Below are 19850 nucleotides of genomic sequence, written 5' to 3'. Positions count from 1 at the left end.
TTAAACGGGGGGATTACTAGCCTGAAACAGGTAGTGGTCTCTCCAAAGCTACCAGCTGCATGTCTGCTTGGCAATGACCTGGAAACCTCAGCATGGGCTGAGGTTGAACTGAAAACCCATGCAGCCATGCTGGATATACATGAATTGGTGAGTGTAAAAACCAGAGCACAGAGCAGGAGACAGGGTGAAAAAGAAATGTTGGAGCCTAAAAGTGTGGCCCAACCTTCCAAGAGATAAGGTAAGAAGACTGGGGAGCCGGCTTGGGTACAGCAAAAGGATCAGGACCCCTCTCCTCAGGGAGAGGACTTGGACACTCCAGAGGGAACTGGGCCCATGCAGCTTGACCATTACCAGGTTGAACTCTTAGGCCCAGGCGGACCCTCTAGGGAAGAGCTGTGCCTTGGACAGCAGGTCTGTCCAACTCTTGAAAGTCTGAGGCAGCAAGCTGCTGCACAGGAAAAGGGAGTTGTCCGTGGTACCCACAGAGTTTATTGGGAAGAGGGACTACTGTACACTGAGGCCAGAGACCCCAACCTTGGTGCCACTAGGAGAGTGGTAGTGCCTCAGAAGTACAGGGAGTTCCTCCTAACTTTAGCTAACCAAACCCCCGAGCTGGACTTCTGTGCCAAACCAAGTCTTGGGAAAGGCTAGTTAGCCACTTTTACTGGACCCGATGCACTAAAAGGTAAAGGAGTTTGTCAGCTCCTGTTGTGTCACCTGTCAGGCCAGTGGCAAGGAAGGTGGCCTCTCAAAGGGGGTGGGGGTTCGCTTTGAAAGGGTAGGTGTGGAAATAGTGGGTCCACTTGAACTTCCCAAAGCATCAGGGAACAAATTAATTCTAGTGGTAGTGGATCATGCCACTAGGTACTCAAGGCAATTCCCCTTAGGACTACTACAGCTCATGCAGTAGCCAAGGCCCTCACTTGTGTCTTCACCGGGGTTGGGTTTCCCAAGGAGGTGGTTTAAGACAGAGGCTCCAACTTCATGTCTGCTTACCTAAAACACACGTGGAAAGAGTGTGGAGTGCAGTACAAGTTTACTACACCCTATCACCCACAAACTAATGGCCTTGTTGAGAGATTCAACATGACATTGAATGGCATGATTACGGGGCTCCCTGAAAAACTCAAAAGGTGATGGGATGATCTCTTACCCTGCCTGCTTTTTGCTTACAGAGAATTGCAAGGGCTTCCCCACTTTGAACTTCTGTTTGGCCATTCTGTGAGGGGACCACTCTGTCTTGTAAAAGAGGGTTGGGAGAAGCCTCTCCAAGATCCCAAATAAGCTATTGTGGACTATGTGCTTGGCCTAAGGTTCAGAATGGTTGAGTACATGGAAAAGGCATCCAAAAATATTGAGGCCAGCCAGGAGCTTCAGAACCACTGTTATGACCAAAAAGCAGCACTGGTTGAATTTCAACCTGGGCAGAGGGTGTGGGATTTGGAGCCAGTGGCACCAAGGGCACTCCAGGACAGGTGGAGTGGCCCTTACCCTATCCTAGAGAAAAAGAGTGAGGTCACCTACTTGGTTGACCTGAACACAGGAAGGACACCCAAAAGGGTCATCAATGTGAACTGCCTAAAGCTCTATCATGACAGGGCTGACATCACCTGGCTGATGGTGACTGACGAGGATCAGGAGAGTGAACCTCTCCCGGACCTCCTCTCATACTGCCCAAAAGATGGGTCAGTGGATGGAGTTGTCTTTTCAGAAACCCTCTCCGCCCAACAGCAGACTGATTGCAAGCAAGTCTTGCAGCAGTAGGCTAAGCTCTTTTCCTTGACCCCTGGTCAGGCAAACTGTTATACCCATGATTGATGTGGACACTGGTGACAGTTCACCTGTCAAAAATAAAATCTACTGAATCAAGTCAAATAAAGTATTAGAGCTGAAGTCAGCAAGCTGCTGGAGTTAGGGGTTATTGAGCCCTCTGAGAGCCCCTGGGCCAGCCCAGTTCTAGTTCCCAACCCTCATCCACAGGGTGGAAAGAGAGAAAATAGGTTTTGTGTGGACTATAGAGGGATCAACTCTGTCACAAGACAGATGCTCACCCTATCCCAAGAGCGGATGAGTTGATAGACAAATTGGATGCAGCCACATTTCTAAGTACCTTTGTCTTAACTGCACGGTACTGGCAAATTGGCATGGCCCCAGGAGCAAAAGAAAAGAACGCATTCTCCACACCTGATGGGGCTTATCAGTTTACTGTTATGCCCTTTAGTTTAAAGAATGCCCCTGCCACCTTCCAGAGGTTGGTGAACCAAGTTCTTGCTAGATTGGAGTCCTTTAGTGCAGCTTATCTAGATGATATTGCTGTTTTAAGCTCCACCTGGCAGATCACCTGATCCACCTTGGGAAGGTTTTAAATGCCCTGCAAACTGCAGGCCTAACTATCAAGGCATCCAAATGCCAGACAGGGCAGGGAACTGTGGTGTACTTGGGTCACCTTGTTGGTGGCGGCCAGGTACAACCCTTACAGCCCAAGATCCAGGCCATCCTGGAATAGGCAGCTCCAACAACCTAAACCCAAGCCAGGGCATTCATTGGCTTGACTCGGTACTACAGGAGGTTTGTGAAGGTATATGGGTCCATTGTGGCTACCCTCACAGAACTCACCTCCAAGAAGATGCCCAGAAAGGTAAACTGGACAGTTGTCAAATGACTGTTGACAACCTGAAAGAGGCTATGTGCTCAGCACCAATTCTCAAAGCTCCAGACAATGTCAAGTAGTTCATTGTGCAGAATGATGCCTCTGAGCTAGGGATAAGAGCGGTCCTATCCCAGACCAATGATGAAGGCCAAGGCTAACCTGTTGCTTTTATAAGCAGAAGGCTTCTCCACAGGGAGCAGCATTGGAGTGCCATTAAGCGGGAGGCCTTTGCTGTGGTGTGGTCCCTAAAGAAGCTGAGACCATAATTGTTTGGTACTCACTTCCTAGTTCAAACTGTTCACAGACCTCTCAGATGGCTAATGCAGATGAAAGGTGAACATCCTAAACTGCTGAGGTGTTCCTTCTCTCTACAGGGAATGGACTTTGTGGTGGAATACAGACCTGGGACTGCCCATGCCAATGCAGATGGACTTTCAACGTTCTTCCACTTAGAAAATGAAGACTCACTACGGAAAGGTTAGTCTCAGCCTCTTTCTTTTTTTTGAGGGGGGGGGGGGGGGGGGTTGTGTGAGAAAGTGCCCTCTTTCTGCATGGTTGCCCTGACCTTTAGCTGAATTACTGATGTACTTTGACTGAGTGTATCCTGGGCTCCTGCTAATCAGGTACCCAGGGCTTATGTTCTTTCCCTAAAACTGCATTAAAGCCTAAAGCCAATTGGTATCTCTGGCCACAGGTCAGCCCCTTGTAAAAGGTACCACAGGTACCCAGGGCACTGTGACCAGAATAGGTTTCTAAGGGCTGCAGCACTTATTGTGCCACCCTTAGAGGTCCTGTTGCCTGACACTCACACACTGCCTTTGCAGGCTGTGTGTCTTGGTGCAGAACAAAGTGGAGAATCGACATGGCACACAGGATGTGTGCCATGCCTTCAACCCACTGCCCTGGCATAGATCAGTCACCCCTCTAGCTAGGTGCACTATACCAGTGGTGAGGGTACAGGTGCATGAGCCCTGTACCTCAAAGACTCTCCTGTGAACACCGGATTTGTTCACCTGCAACCTCTGGCTCCGGCCGGGCACAGCAAATCTGCCCCTCTCTGCACCAGCCGTCCACGGCCCAAGCTGGAGCGGGCAAACACCACGATGAGGTCACCCCGGTGATCCTGACCCGAGTCACCCCATAGCTGCCTGAAGCCTCCAGGCGACGCCTGCAGCCTAAATCCAGATGCCCCCCTAACCATGACTAGGAGCTGGGAGGAAGATCTGACCCCAAAAGGCACCCATGCACCCGACGCCCCACAGCCTTGTGTACCCAAACAGACAGTGCCTAACCAACCCCTAACTTCCCAACTTACCCCTAGAAGTGGTAGTTACACCCAGAAGACCTTCGTCCCCAAGCCTGCAGTGTCTTTCCAAACCGAAGGTTCTCCATTGAAAACAGGGCGTCTGACGTCGAAACAGCACACTGCCGCCCTAGTGCCGCTGAGGGTGCACCTTTGGTGCCACGTTGGTTCCCCATTTGCCCTGAGCTAAAGCCCAGGAGCTTTGCTCCCACAGCCAAGTGGCCTGCTAGTCAGCAGCCAACAACCGGAGGACCCCTATCCCCCCGTTGGGTTAACATTGGGCCTCAGCACTCTGCACCCGGCCGCCCTAGTGCCGATGAAGGTGTAACTAGAGTGCATCCTTTACCCTGGGGGACCACTGAGTCTACCCCAGAACCTCAACTCCCACTACCAAATAGTTACCTGAAAACCGATAACACTATATTCCTCCATAGGATAACATTGACTTTTTCTGTGAAAAGTTTCAAAGTGTGGAGTTTGAGAAACTAAAGAAATTCTTTAAAATTGCATAATTTAACAAAAGGAAAATGCTACTTACCAGTATGCATCTGTTCTTGGCATGTAGAGCTGCAGATCCACACATTAGTGCATAGACCGCCATCTGGTGGGGGGCCCGAATGATTACACTTTGTTGTTGTCTTGGAAGAGCCTTTCTTTGGTAGAGGACTCCTCCTGTAGAGCATAGTGCGCATGGGCATCAACTCCATCTTCAGATTGTTTTTCACCATTGGGAAAATGATGGAGTTGTGTGAGAACAGAAAAAGATGTCTATGAAAAGTGTATCTAAAATATTACTGGAACAGATAGAAGTAGCCGGGGAGGCGGGTGTAGATCTGCAGCCCTACATGCCAAGAACAGATGCATACTGGTAAGTAGCATTTTCCATTCGAGGCATATGGGCTGCAGATCACACACTAGTGCATTGATTGCAAAGCAGATCTCTCCCTTAGCGGCGACCACCAGCATCTGTATGCAGTAGTTTGAAATAGTGTTTTGAGTACAGCCTGGCCCACACTAGCTTGTTGTTATGCTTGCACATCTACACAGTAATGCTTTGTGAATGTGTGCGGTGTAGACCATGTAGCTGCTTTGCAGATATCATCTAAGGGAATAGTTCCTAAAAATGCCATAGATGCCCCTAGTTTACAGGTGGGATGAGCCCTAGGGGGAATGGATAGTGTGTTTTGAGTTTTGGTAACAAATTTGAATGCATTTGACATTCCACCTTGCAATCCCAGTTTTTGAAATGGGATTACCTTTATGTGGAGAAGAAAAGGACACAAATAACTGTTTTGTTTTACGAAATGGCTTTGTCCTATCAATATAGTAGAGTAGAGCTCTTTTGACATCTAATGTATGGAGAGCTCTTTCAGCAACTGTCTGTGGTTGAGAGAAGAGTACTGCAAACTCAATAGACTGATTGAGATGGAACGGTGAAATGACTTTTGGAAGGAATTTGGGGTTTGTCTTTAGAACCACTTTATGGTGATGGAGTTGTACGAATGGTTCCTGAATTGTTAATGCCTGGATTTCACTCACTCTTCTGAGTTAGGTGATAGCAATTAAAAAGGCAACTTTGCATGAAAGGAACTGGAATTCACACGTATGCAAGGATTCAAATAGAGGACCCATAAGTCTAGTGAGAACAATGTTTAGATTCCATACAGGGGCTGGTGGTACCCTGGGAGGAATTATTCTTTTGAGTCCTTCCATGAATGCTTTGATGGCAGGTACTCTGAATAATGACAGATGTTGTCTGTTTTGAAGATAAGCTGCTATAGCAGTAAGTTGTAACCTGATTGAGGAGTATGCTAAACTACATATTTGTAGATGGTGCAGGTAACATGTTTTGGATGAAAACCATCTAGTGTGTTAATGTTGTTATTTTTCTTTTCCACTTGGCTGCAAAGCATGCCCTTGTGGTGGGACGCCAAGCTTCTTTTATAACATTCATGCAATCAGGCGGGAGATTGAGGTATGCTTGGTGAGAATCTTGATGGTGTCTGGATGGAGGAAGAAAGTATTCCGCTTGGTGGCGGGGACCTTGAGTACGGTAAGAACATCAGGGCCTCGACAGAGTCCAATCTCGGCAATGAATGTGGTTTCAGGGCTAATTTTGGCAAAGCTTTCAGCATTAATGTGCGTTTGATGGAGGATGCTTGATGACTTGGAGTGGAGTTGCCTGCCACCAAGGCTAAACACTTTTGGCGGGGATGAGGCTTGGACTCAAGGTCGACTAGTAACAGATGTTGGAGTCGGACCTGTAGGACACAGCCTTTCCTAGTTCAGTTCAGAGCTCCACACCAGACTCCAGTGGTCTAGGCATTCTTTTAGGAACAAAGATTCATTGGGCATCAGCACTTGAGTTGCAGACGTTTCTGGTTTGAAGGCCAAAAGGTTTTGGAGCTGAAGCCTTAGATTTATTGCGCTTGCCATCAGAGAGGTTTGAGGAAATGGTCTCGGAGCTGCGTGTACCCTCTGCTAACGGAACGCCAGAGTGGGCTGCCTCTTTTTCTCTGCCTCAACAGGATTATTTTCCCCAAAGATACTGGGGTCTCAAATGACTGTTGCCACTATTTCTTGTAATGCTTACGTATCTCTTCCACTGTTACCCAATGATGTTCTTGTAGTGGGAGACAGTTCAGAAGTCGCAGGTGTTGTGGTGGTCAAGGTAAAGGTTGAAGACAATGAAGACACCATGCACTATAGTTATTTGGTGTTGCACCTAGAGCAGAATTGGAAGGGTGTTCGTTTCATATCCTCCCCTAAGCTTTCTCTGATAATACAATGTGTGTTTGGTCGAAGATCATCAGCTGGTGTGCAAGCATTGGTCATGGGTATCAAAGGTCATTGACTGTGGGTTGCCAAGAAAGAGAATGTGTGGACAAGGTTCCGCAGTTGTCTTTCGAATTCCAATTGTCAAGCTAGGCCTAAAAAGTCAGAGTAAACGCATTGCTTTGAAGTTGAACTTCTGAGCACAAAACTAGATAGCAGAACATGCAAAGCAGGTGAATATACAGCCACAAATGCTATGAACATTGATTTCTACCCACCCGAGTTTTTCCCTGGTACTTGCATTACAGATGGCTTTACCTGGTCTCTATAATGTGCTTTCCCTTCCTAAATCCATCCTTCTGTATTGACAAGATCCTTTGAAGTTAATCTACAGGTTGCATGGTCTCGAACTCAAAGAGAATTTCCTGAAGGGATTCATAGCAGAATATGTTTAGATATTCGGCTTCACAAATATAATGGAGCAGCTATATAAATTACAATGGAATAACCTCAGGTCAGGACATTTGTATCAAGTACAATTACTGAAGGAATGTTTAATGTCCGGGTTCCTTGGACATCAAAAACAATGCGGACAGTAAAGGTGCGGAAAAGGAGCTGAACAGAAAACGCTTTTTAGGTTGCTGCAGATAACCTACTTTATCATCATGTTAAAGAAATATGGACGAAAAACTATGCCACTTACAATAAAGCCACACACAAACAACACAATTAAAAAAAAATATTTAATTAAAAATTGTAATTGTCTAGAAAACAATTTTTTCAAAACAAAAGTAAACCATCAATTACTGCAAAAACCTGGCAAATGCTAAATTGAATATGTTTAAGGGGACGATGGCGAATATGCTGTGCAGCCAGAAGAGTGGGCAATAGAGTACCCACGCATCAGCAACAACAGGGTAGAGAAATCTGCAAAAAGTGTGCACCCCAGGTGGCTGCGGGATCTTAACAACAGAGGGGCAGAGCACCACTGAAATAAGGCGTGAGTGATACTAATGCTATACAGATCAGGCAGTGCAGGGTAGACATATGGCTGTTGTGTGAAAGTACCATCCTTTTTTTCATTGTCTACTTTCAGTTTATTTGAACCACTTCTTGTGACCTTTTAAAATGACTGCTGCCATCTTATCGGTGGCCTTCCACTGTATCACTTGACTGTGCATTAAAACATTTGACAGAATATCATTGGTTTATTGGACTGCACGGTTACAACATTTCACCATATTATTACAATGCTTCACTTTAAAAAGTATGATTGAATGCAGCTGTAATGAATTCAGGGGATTCCACATACCGTCTGCCAAAGAACAATGCGGTGCTAAGGGATTTGTATGCAGCTGCTGAATGAATGCAGGAGATTTCACACATTCTGCCAAGGAACAGTGCTGTGCCTAGGGATTACCTACATACAACACAAACACTTCAGGAATTTCTATTTTAAAATAATTGTACATCTGTCTTATATTGCATCTTTTGTATTTCTCCCTGGCATTGTCTTCAAACTAAGAGAGATAAGAGGATTCCTACTCCCCAGTAAAATCCCCTGTTTCGTCACATGGCAGTCCACCTCCAAACCTATGTGTTTAGCGGCTGTAACATACGGAAATGGACACGTAGGCGAACATATCCTCACTGCAGTGGAGCTCCCCTTAAAGAAGAGTGGTGTCGATGGAGGCAGGGGTGGAGGAACGGGATGTGGCTGTGGATGTCTTCGCTAAGGGAGGGCTTGACACCTGCTCTAAGAGCTTCGGACCATCCGATCTCCCGGTGTTCGCAGGAGGAGCTTTGGTCAGGCCTTGCCAACCTTGCCCACAGATCCGATGATGCTTTTCCCAGTCTTTATGCTGGCAGAAAGAGCCACAGTATCTGGCAATGTTGCACCCACTGCATGTCTCGCTGGCCTTACGACCACAATTCCAGCAATTCTGAAACAGATTTAAATCAGCATAATTATTATACCAGTATGTAAATAGCTTGCACAGTTTGTTAGTACATTCAATTTCAAAAGAAGCCCATCTCACGAGTCGGTGGGGTCCAGAAAGAATGAAGTGAGTTACTTACCTGGTAAACTAGCTTTGCAGCTTGCTAGTAGTTGGTTTTAGATGGTTTTGTTTCAGACATTATAGGCACTGACCACGGACCTCTCTCTAAAATGACTTTACTACGATGACTGCCAGAAACCACAGTGTAACGCCACTGCAAAAACACTACCATGAAACTCCTAAAAGTACCGTGGAAGTGGTGCAGTTTGCATGGAAACTAAAAACGTACTTACCAGTAGGAGCAGTTTTGCAGCTTGAAGAACTTTTTGAATTCATATTCTGTGCATTATTCCGCCATCTAGTGGTTGGGTCCAGAATTATTTTGCTAGTCCTCTTTTTAGGTTCTGTCTGCACAGCGCTTGTGAAAACTCTTGTAATGAAGAAAAAAATCAATCTTAAAAGTGCTTAGAGCCCACCCATTACTTACTCCTACTTAACAGTGCTTGGCTCCCAAGTCACTCATTTCTTTTCTTCCTGATGGTCAGCACCCCCTCCTACCTCCAGCTTTCTTACTTTCCAGGAAAAATTAGATTCGTACAATTGTGCATGGATCGCCATCTGGTGTTGGGCTCGGATGTTTGCACTTTGTTTTTGTTTTGGAAGAAGTCTTTGTAGTCACAAGGTAGGTGACTCTTCCTTAGGACGATAGTGCGCATGGGCATCGACTCCATCTCCAGATTGTTTTGCCATGGAGGGATACAATGGGAGTTAGTAAGAAATAGAAAAAGGATGTCCATGTGTAATATATCAGAGTAAGATAGTACTGGAACAGATAGAGGCATCCTGGGAGGTGGGTGGGCGTATACGAATCTACAGCTCTACATGCCATGAACAGATACGTACTGGTAAGTAGCATTTTCCGTTCGAGGCATATGAGCTGTAGATCGTATACTTGTGCATAGACTATACAGCAGTTAACTCGTTAGCGGTGGCTACCTGTATCTGTTGCAGTGGTTTGAAAATGTGTTCTTAATACAGCTTGGCACACACTAGCTTTTTGTTTTGCTTGCACGTCTACACAATAGTGTTTTGTGAACATGTGTGGTGTAGACCAAGTTGCTGCTTTGCAGATGTCATCTAGGGGAATGTTCCCTAAGAATGCCATGGATTTCCCTAGTTTACATGTGGAGTGAGCCCTTGTTGGAAAGGTTAAGATGTGTTTGGCTTTAGCATAGCAAATTTGGAAGCATTTAAGAATCCACCTTGCAATCCTGTTTCTGAGATAGGATTGCCTTTATGAGATGGGGAGAAAGCCACAAAAAGTTGTTTAGTCTTTCTAAACGATTATATTCTTTCAATGTAGTAAAGTATCGCTCTTTTCACGTCTAGTGTGTGAAGGGCCCATTCTGCTACTGAGTCTGGTAGAGGGGAAAAACACTGGGAGTTCTACAGACTGATTAAGGTGGAAAGCAGAGACAACTTTAGGTACAAATTTTGGGTTAGTCCTAAGAACCACTTTGTTATGATGGATTTGTAGAAATGGTTCCCGTATGGTTAATGCCTGGAGTTAACGGACTCTTCTGATAAAGGTGATCACAACCAGGAAAGCTATTTTCCAGGAGAGAAATTGTAATTTGCATGTATGCATAGGTTCAAATGGGGGACCCATGAGCCTGGTAAGTACCACATTTAGGTTCCATCCTGGAGAGGGTGGAATTCTAGGTGGAATTATTCTTTTAAGTCCTTCCATAATTGCCTTGAAAGCTGGTACCCTAAACAAAGACAAGTGTTGTCTGTTTTGGAGATAGGCTTCTATTGCCGCAAGATGTAGTCTAATGGATGTATATGCTAGGTTACATTGTTGCAGATGCAAAAGGTAACAGATGATGTTTCGATTAGAAGCATCTAGTGGGTCGGTTTTGTTATTTGTACAATAAATTACAAATCTTTTCCACTTTGCGGCATAGCAAGCTCTAGTGGTAGGACATCTTGCCTCTTTTATGATGCTCATGCAGTCTGGCAGGAGATTAAGGTAGCCAAAATCAAAGTTGACTGGGATCTGGAAGCCTCATCTCTCCATGGTTCTGAGTGAGAAGCTTGGGTGAGAGGCGTAGGTTTTGATGAGGAACTACTGACAGTTCCAAGAGGGTTGTGAACCATGGCTGTCGGGCCCATGTTGGAGCAATCAGGATCATTGTGAGGGAATGAGTTTCCGAACCACTAGCGGAATGAGTGGAAGAGGCTGAAAAGCATAAGCAAATTTGTCTGACCAGGTCATCCATAGCGAATTGCCTTTAGACAATGGGTGTGGATACCTGAATGCGAAGCTTGGGCATTTAGCGTTTTGGTGTTTGGCGAACAGGTCTATTTCTGGGTGGCACCACATTTGTAAGAATGGAAGGAGAACTTGAGGATGAAGTTCCCATTCGTGGATATGCTGTGTTTGACAACTGAGCAGATCTGCAATCCGATTGTGTACTCCTGAGAGGTGTTCTGCAAGGAGATATATGTTTTGAGGAATGGCCCATCTCAATTTGCTTTGAGCTAGGTCTGAAAGCTTTAGAGTGTGTGTGTCCCCCTGTTTTTGTATGTAATACAGTCATGTTGTCTGTCAATGCTAGGAAAATTGCCAACAATTCCAGGTAATTTATGTGGAATTGTTTTTGTTGAGGGGTCCATATGCCCTGAATGATATGGGTTTGAAGATGAGCTTCCCAGCCGGGGAGTGATGCGTCTGCTGTTAGCACTATCTGTGGAACCAGGTTGAGGAACGGTCGCCCTTTGCAAAGGGTTTGTGTGTTCTACCACTGCAGAGAGCGATGGGTGCGATCGTCTACCAACACCAGATTTGTTAGCTGACCTTGAGCCTGGTTCCACTGACGTGCCAAAAACTCCTGTAAGGGACGCATTTAGAGTCGTGCATACAGGATGATGAGAATGCAAGAGGCCATCATCCCGATTAGCTGCATGAACACTCGCGCTGGTAGTGAGTGTTGAGGCTGAAATTTAGCAATTAGAGGTTGTATGGTGCTTATCCTGACTGGATTAGGGTATGCTAGAACTTTTGAAGTGCCTATTGTAGTCCCTAGATACTGTTGTATGCTGGACGGTTGGAGATAAAATTTGGTGAGGTTTACCGTGAATCCCAAGTCGTGAAGCAGTTGGATTGTTGTGTGTGTGTTGCATACAGCTGCTGTGTGACTTGGCTTTTATGAGCCAGTTGTCCTGATAAAGGAAGACATGAATGGCCTGTCTTCTAAAGTGGGCCGCATCTACTGCGAGGCACTTGGTGTAGACTCTGGGTGCTGTAGTCACCCCGAATGGGAGGACCTGGAATTGGTAGTATTTACCATCTACCACGAACCTGAGATATTTCATGTGAGCGGGGTGAATGGGAATATGAAAGTAGGCGTCCTTTAAATCCAGAGTGGAGAGAAAGTCTCCCTGTTGAAGTAGTGGAAGCACCTGCTGGAGAGTGACCAAGTGGAGGTGATCCGATTGAATGTAGAGGTTTAGCGGTCTGAGGTCCAATATGGGCCTAAGAGATCCGTCCTTTTTTGGAATTAGGAAACAGAGGGAATAAACCCCTGTGCCTTGGTGAGGCAAGGGGACTGGTTCTATTGAATGTTTTTGTAATAGAGAGAGAGCCTCTTGTTTGAGAAGTGTTAGATGTTCCGAGGACATTGCACGTTGTCTGGGAGGAATGTTTGGGGGTAGAGGTGAGTTCCAGGCAGTAACCATACTGGATAATTTGTCTTACCCACTTGTCTGTTGTGATTGAATTCCAGACAGATAGGAACTGTGAGAGATGTCCCCCGAAAGGAGTGGGATGATCGGGGGAAGTGCAGGGAAGTCACTGTTTGGTGGTAGGGAAGGTGCAGTTATTGTTGCTGCGACCTCTTCCCTTACCATTGTTGCCTTTGTAACCTCAGCGAAAGTATCCTTTAGAGGATGTTTGAGTGGGGCTCTAATAGGACAAAGAGGGATGGTTTGGGCCAATGTTTTTGGAGCCAACTCTGTAGAAGGAGCAGCGAAAAGAGCCTCTAGGGAAAGGGACTTGCAAGGCCCCTATGGACTTAGCATTTTCCGTATCTTTTTTCATCTTTTCTAAAGATGTGTCAACTGAGGTCCCGAAAAGATGCTCTTGATCAAAGGGCGGATAAAGAATAGCAGATTGTACCTCCTGTTTGAATCCTGACACTCGGAGCCAAGCGTGACTGCGCAACAAAACGCTAGTGTTAATGGCGCAAGATGCTGTATCAGCCAGGTTGAGAGCACATTTAATTGAGGTGTTTGTGATAAATCTCCCCTTTTGTATAAGGTCGTTGGCCTTTTGTTTGTACTGGTCAGGAAGGTGGTCCATGAGGTTTCAAGCTCATCATTGTGAGCTCTGTCGAACCTGGCCAATAAATCTTGGGCATTGGCAATCTGCCAATGATTTGCAGCCTGTGACGCAATACGTTTTGTAGATGCGTCTATTATTTTGGACTCCTTATCAGGAGGGGGGTCACCTGTACTCTGTCGGAGTTTGCCCTCTTGTGTGCATTAGACACCACAAGAGAATCAAAAGGGACCTGACCTTTAATGTAAATTGGGTCATTGGGAACTGCCTTACACTTTTTATCTATCCTGGTGTTTAGAAGCCTGGCTCTGACAGGGTCCTTAAAAGCTTCTGGGGCATGTTTGAGCATGTCTTTTAACATTGGCAGGGTGTGCGTGGACTTTTGCAAGGGTGTAAAGGTTTCAAGTAAAAAATTATCCTCTAAGGGATCAGAATGTAACTGTACCCCGTGGTATTGGGCAGCCCTATTGATAAGTTGCGTAAACCCAATATTGGCATCTGGTGGTGATGGCCTAGATGGATAGAGGTCCGGGTCATTATGTGGGTCGGGATCTGTGTTGTAGTCATCCCAAGGGTATACGTCGTGTGGGATAGTATGTGCATCATCATCCCAATGTGAATCTACATTCCCACCCCCATCGGTATGATCATCCTCAGTATCTGATATTTGAGGTGAAACAACATGTTGTGGGGAGTGTGGTGGAGAAATGAGAAGATTTAGATCAACTGGTGGAGGAAAAGGAGGTGTTAGTACTCATCTCCTTTCTTTTCAAGGGTATTTCAGATTCCTCTGAAGTGTCCAGTTTCCTCTTTTTTGGAGGCTCTGCGACGACTTTGCCAGTTTCTGGAATAGAAAGAGTTTTTTGTTTTGGATCCAAAAAATCAGGTCCAGGTTGTGTGGGTAAAATGTCTTTTCTCTGTGCCGAAGATTTTGGGTCAAAATGTTCTTTGGACCGAATCTCTGAGGCTTTCTGTGGGGTCTTGGACTCTTTAGGTTTCGTGCTACGAGTTTTTGGCTTAGACGATTTTTTGGGTTCTGAAGCAGTTTTCGGCTCCGAAGATTTTTTCTGAACCAAATGTTTCTTTGGTATGTTTCGACACCGAGGGCTTCGTCATGGAGGCTGCCTTTGGCGTCGACTAAGGAGGGTGTGGCACCTCCTTGGTCTGGTGCTTCGGTGCCGAAGGTGACTTTTTGGTGCCGGAATGGGGTTGGCTCGAGCCCGGGCCAGAAGTTATCTTCCGGTTTCATAGCCTTGCCTGAGAGCGGGGCATCTGAGACATGTTGCCGGGGTCGACCAGAGCCAGAGGGTGAGGGTGTTACCAGAGCCTTAGGTTTGGGAGAGGGGTTTCGGTATTCACGGACCGCTGATCCGGGGTGACTGTCTCCTCTTCGACATCGGAGTCGTCTGCTTCGGAGACGGAGATTTCTTCTTCATCACCTTTTTGCTCCGGCTGGACATTGGGATCTGCTCCGAAGATGTCCGGATGCAGCTGCTACCGGGAGACATTTTATGACATTGAGCCCGACTATCACGGATGGTTTTCTTCAACCTGATCGATGCACAGGCCTTTCAGTTCTTGTATTCGTGCTCTTACAATGCTAATTACTCGTGGCTGCATTCCAGTCCATCTTTTGTTGGCCCACTTTACTCCTTCACATGGCAAATAAATCTGTGTCCTGCTCCAATAGAACATTCCAGCCTAAAATGCCAGGCCTAAAGCCTGAATAGGTTACCATGTTCAACTAAACCATGTTAAACTAAATCAGTTACTCAGGATTTATATTTTTTTTAAATTATTTATTATAAAGTTTTATATAGCGCTAGCCTGACCCAGAGGTATCGGAGCGTTTCACAACCGTTCAAATGCAAACACCAAACAGACATTCACAGTAAGTACAGTGCAGATATCAGCACAGGTGTCAAGAGTCTCGAGACAATATCAGGTAAACACTTTGCGTATTGGAGGGAAAGTCAACAGTGTCAATACGTACTCGTAGTACCTTATCAGGATGACCGTACTCTGGGTATCCCACCCCCATCGGTGGGTATTGTCAATAGCTCTTCTGTGTCTCCTGCCCTTTTGCTAGGGACCGGTCAAGGAAAAGATTTTTTAGTTTCTCTTTGAATTTTGCGAAGGAGGAGATAGTTCGTATATGAGGGGGAATAGCTTTCCAGATTTTGGGCGCGTTTCCTGCGAAGGATTGGGCTGCGTTTTTTTGTTTGCGTGCTTTCATTGGGATGAGTAGTAGTGTTTGAGCTCCAGAGGGACCTGGTTTGTCCGGCTTTTTTTAGTTTAGAAGCCAAGTATTCGGGTTTGCCTGTGTGAAGGGCTTTGTGGGTGAGGCAGGCTGTTCTGAAACTGGCACGCATTTCAACTGGGAGCCATTTTAGTTCTGAGTGCGGGTGAGATATGGTCAAATTTCTTCACTCGTGTGGCGATTCTAGCTGCTGCGTTTAGTGTTGTTTTAATGGGGGCCAGGTCAGCCTTTGCTGAGCCTGACAGTGTTGCGATCCCATGGTCTAATCTGGATAGCACCAGTGATTGGGTAACTTGTTTAAGGTCCTTGGCTGGGATGAAAGGTTTTATTTTGTTCAATAGCTTTAAGTTCAGGTAGGCGCTCTTTGCAGGGATCTTAATGTGTTTGGTCATGTTCAGTTTCGGGTCTAAAGTGATGCCTAAGGCGGCTCCCTAGCTGGCATTTCCCGCCTCGCCGTTGGACCCGGAGGCCCTACGCCTTTCCTGCGCCCCTACCGCGCCCTGCGACGCTACGCTGCCCGCCTGAATTTTGGGGAACGCGGGGGAACCGCCTCCACACCATTAGTCGCCCGGACCCGGGTTGGCGCTCAGAGGGCCTGGGACTTGCTTCGCAGCCGACGGAGGGGCGAGCCTGAGGGCCCTGAAGCGAGATGTCCGGCGGGAGGCCCAGAAAAGACCGTACCATCAAGGACCTTTTCGCCCCCCCCACCACGGGGAAGCGGAATGACCCCGCGGGCTCTACCCCCCGTGCGGACACAGACAAGAAGGGGGGGGCCTCATCGCCCCCCGAGGAAGCAAACCCCGAAGCTCCAGTCACGCGGTCCTTCTTGGAGTCCCTGTTCTCTAGCCTGCGAGAGGACATTCATGCCCTAAAGAAGGAACTTCAGGATGAGATCAGGGAGGTCCGCCGTGACACCGATGCCATAGGGGAGAGAGTAGCAGACCTGGAAACCAAGAGCGACACACGGGACGCCGAAATAGAGGCCCTACGACAGGAACTGGCTCGCATCCACGACCAGCAGGTGGACCTCCAGACACACGCCGAGGACTTGGAAAACCGCTCCCGGCGGCATAATATTCGGATCAGAGGAGTGAAACTGTCCCCGGACACAGAGGACCTCTTCCGGTTCACACAGGGTCTCTTCAACCACGTCTTGGGCCGTCAGGCGGACGCCCCCCTACACCTGGACAGAGCCCACCGGACGGGCCCGCCGAGGGCCAACGCGACGAACCCGCCGGACATCCTGGTGTGCGTGCAAGACTACAAGACAAAGGAGGAAATCCTGAACAAGGCTCGCCACATGGAGAAGATCTCCTTCGGCGGGCACTCCCCGGTGCTTTACCAAGACCTGGCAGCACTCACTTTGGAGAAGAGACGCACCTTCCGGCCGGTAACGGCGGAGCTGAGACAGCGCAACATTTCCTACAGCTGGGGGCACCCCTTCCGACTGGTGTTTCGGCTGGGCAATGTCCTACACCAGCCGCGCACTCTTCGAGACGCCTGCCAGGTGCTGGGACTGGATGTACCGAGAGCTGATGGCGAGTCACCTGGGGACAAATCGTCTAATGAAGCGGGCCCAGGCCGCTGGCAGCAACAGCGGCGCAGACGCAGGCCGCGACGCCCGGCGGACACGGAGATAGAGGAGGGGCAGAGGTCGGCGGTGGAGACGGTGGCACAGGGCCTGGCGCCTGCGAACAATGGCTGACCGATGGGGGAGCAACGCACTGGTGGTGCAGGAGTTAGTCGGTTCGGGCCCCGCTAGCCCGGCGGCGGGGGCGCGTGCAACGCGCTCCTTGGCCTTCCCTACTGATGACACTGACTTTTCACCGGCATTGGTGCACTCTGAGTGAGCGGACCTGCTTGCGACGTCGCCACTGCTCCCATTCTACGGACTTACCTTACCACGGGTCCAGCGGCCATGGGATTGGACCTGGGACAATGATAGACCATGTTTCTTTGCTTGTTGGGGAAAGGGGTTGGGGGGGGTTACGGATGGGGGGTGTTGAGCGGGGGGAGTTTGCACTACAGAGGGGGGGGGGCTCAGGCGGGACGATTGCTCCGATTGGGGGGGCAGTTTGGGTTGGGGGGTTCTTGGGGAGAGAGGGGGGAGGGGCGGGTGGGTTCTCCTTGTCCAGGGGCTTCAGCCGCCAAGTGGTGCTCGGCCGCGACCCCTAGCGCAGTGACTTTCGCGACCCGCGGGCCCACAATCCCGGCCGCCGGGCAGGCTCGGCTTTCCTTGTACGATTCCTGTTATGCCACGACACCTCATAGTGCTTACGCTTAATGTGCGGGGACTCAACAGCCCGAATAAGCGCAGGGCGATCTTATCCTATCTCGAGCGCTCCAAGGCGGATATCTGCCTTCTCCAGGAAACACACCTTGTGCGCAGCGACCAGCATAGACTCAAATCCCGCGCGTTCCCGTGGCAGTTCTTTTCCTCTTCCCCGAAGAAATCTGCAGGGGTGGCGATCCTAGTGGCTAAGTCCTTTGAGGGGAAAGTCCTCCAAAAAGAGGCCGAAGTTAAAGGGCGGCTCCTACTCTATAGCTTCCTAATCGCGGGCCACACCTTGCTGGTGGGCTCTGTTTATGGCCCGAACGAGGGTCAGGAAAAGTTCCTGCATACAGCTCTAGAGACCGTTACAGCCACCACACACACTCACTTGCTGCTGGGGGGGGACCTCAACATTGTCTTTCACAACACGGCGGATCGCTCGGGTCAGAAATCCGGTCAAGTAGGGGCGCTCACGGCGGCGGGTCACGCACACCTGACGGACCTGGGCCTCATCGACCTTTGGCGGCACGCACACCCCCAAACCACCGCCTACACGTACTATTCGGCGGCGCATAAAACATACGCGAGGCTGGACTATTTTCTGGGCTCCTCGCAGCTGGCGCTACAAGTGGAGAGCGTGGAGATACTGCCAGCCTCGCTCTCGGACCACTCCCCGGTGGCAGCGACGCTTCGGGTGGGAGCGATGCCGACTCCACAACGGCGCTGGAGGCTGCGGGACGGTCTCTTACAGCTGCCTTACACCCAGGCCCGACTCACGACGGCGATTAACCGTTTCCTGGAGCACAACGCCAATGACGACACTACCAAAGCGACCCAATGGGCGGCCCTCAAAGCGGTCCTACGCGGGGAAATCATCTCCATCGCCACGGCCAACAACAAAGAGAGGGAGCTGAAACGTGCCGAGCTCTCCCAGCGCGTGGCGGAATTGGAACAGATGCACCAACGCACAGGGGCAGCCAGAGCGTGGCGTCAACTATGCGCTGAGCGGAAAATGCTAGCGGCCTTGGACCAAGATGTGGCGGAATACGCCGCAATGCGCCTCAAACACGTCTACTATACCGGTGGCGACCGCTGTGGGAGACTGCTGGCGAGTAGACTTCGGGCGCAAACCCAGAGGCAACAGGTGCGCTCGCTCCGGTTGCCCAGTGGCGACCTGGTCACAGAAAACGCAGCGATTGCGACGGCTTTTGGCAATTTCTATGCGGCGCTCTACGACGCGGATCACTTAGATCCGGACGCCGGCCTAGCCTATGTGCGGGGTGCGGACCTCCCCGCCCTTACCCAAGCCCAGGCGGACTTCCTGGAGCGGCCCATAGGCCTGGAAGAGGTCATCTCGGCCATTGCCCGCCTCAAGGTCGGGAAATCCCCGGGACCCGACGGCTATACCGCGGCGTTTTACAAGACCTTCTGCCAGCAGCTTGCCCCCCTCTTGCGCGATCTGTTCAACACGTTCGACACGCCTGGCGCCGTACACCCGGACCTACTGGAGGCGTCGATCTCTGTTATTCCCAAACCCGGTCGTGACCCGGCAGTCTGCGGCTCCTACAGACCCATATCGCTACTGAACGTAGACCTGAAGCTCTACACTGGCATACTAGCGAGCCGCATCGCCCCATATATGCAACAACTGATAGACCCCGACCAAGCGGGCTTTATCCCCCAACGGCAGACCAGCGACAACACCAAGCGGGTGCTGCACCTCATTGAGGCCGGATCGCGCACCAAGCCCGGCTGCATGCTGCTCACCATTGATGCGGAGAAGGCCTTCGACAGAGTACACTGGCCATACCTCGACCAGGCCCTCCGTCACTTCGGCTTTGGAGAGAAACTCCGCCACCGCATCTTCAACTGCTACCGCCGGCCCAACGCCGCGGTACGGGTGAATGGTCACACCTCCCCAAGGTTCGACATTGGCAGAGGTACGCGCCAGGGTTGCCCGCTGTCGCCGCTCCTATTCGCATTATACATGGAGCCGATGGCCCAGAGGGTGCGGCAACATGCTCACATCTCAGGTATTAAATTTGGGGCCGACACGCATAAGATCAGCTTGTACGCCGACGACGTCCTGCTGTCCCTCACGGACCCGATGCGATCCCTGCGTGCTCTCTTCGTGGAGCTGCACACCTTCGCCCTGGCCTCGGGCTTCAAGATCAACGAAGCCAAATCTGAGGCTTTGAATGTCTCGCTGAGCCCGGACGTGGTGGCCGAGATTAAATCGGAATTCCAG

At 49.2% G+C, this 19850-nt stretch overlaps 1 protein-coding gene across 5 annotated transcripts in view; it reads right to left on the bottom strand.

The window, feature by feature from the left end:
- Window positions 1–7457: 7457 nt before the first annotated feature.
- CBFA2T2 (CBFA2/RUNX1 partner transcriptional co-repressor 2) overlaps window positions 7458–19850 on the bottom strand; it is a 383740-nt gene continuing 371347 nt past the window's right edge. For all 5 annotated transcript variants that reach the window (XM_086932380.1, XM_086932381.1, XM_086932382.1 and 2 more), the window contains exon 11: window positions 7458–8671. In XM_086932380.1, coding sequence (XP_086788506.1) covers window positions 8396–8671 — 276 coding nt within the window. In that variant the 3' untranslated portion in view covers window positions 7458–8395. The remainder of the gene's footprint in view (window positions 8672–19850) is intronic.

This window comes from Lissotriton vulgaris, chromosome 7, assembly GCF_964263255.1.
Source record: "Lissotriton vulgaris chromosome 7, aLisVul1.2, whole genome shotgun sequence".
In the NCBI taxonomy this organism is placed as follows: Eukaryota; Metazoa; Chordata; class Amphibia; order Caudata; family Salamandridae; genus Lissotriton; species Lissotriton vulgaris.
The sequence above is the reverse complement of the archived record's forward strand: the minus strand, read 5'-3'. Positions and strand labels throughout refer to the sequence as shown.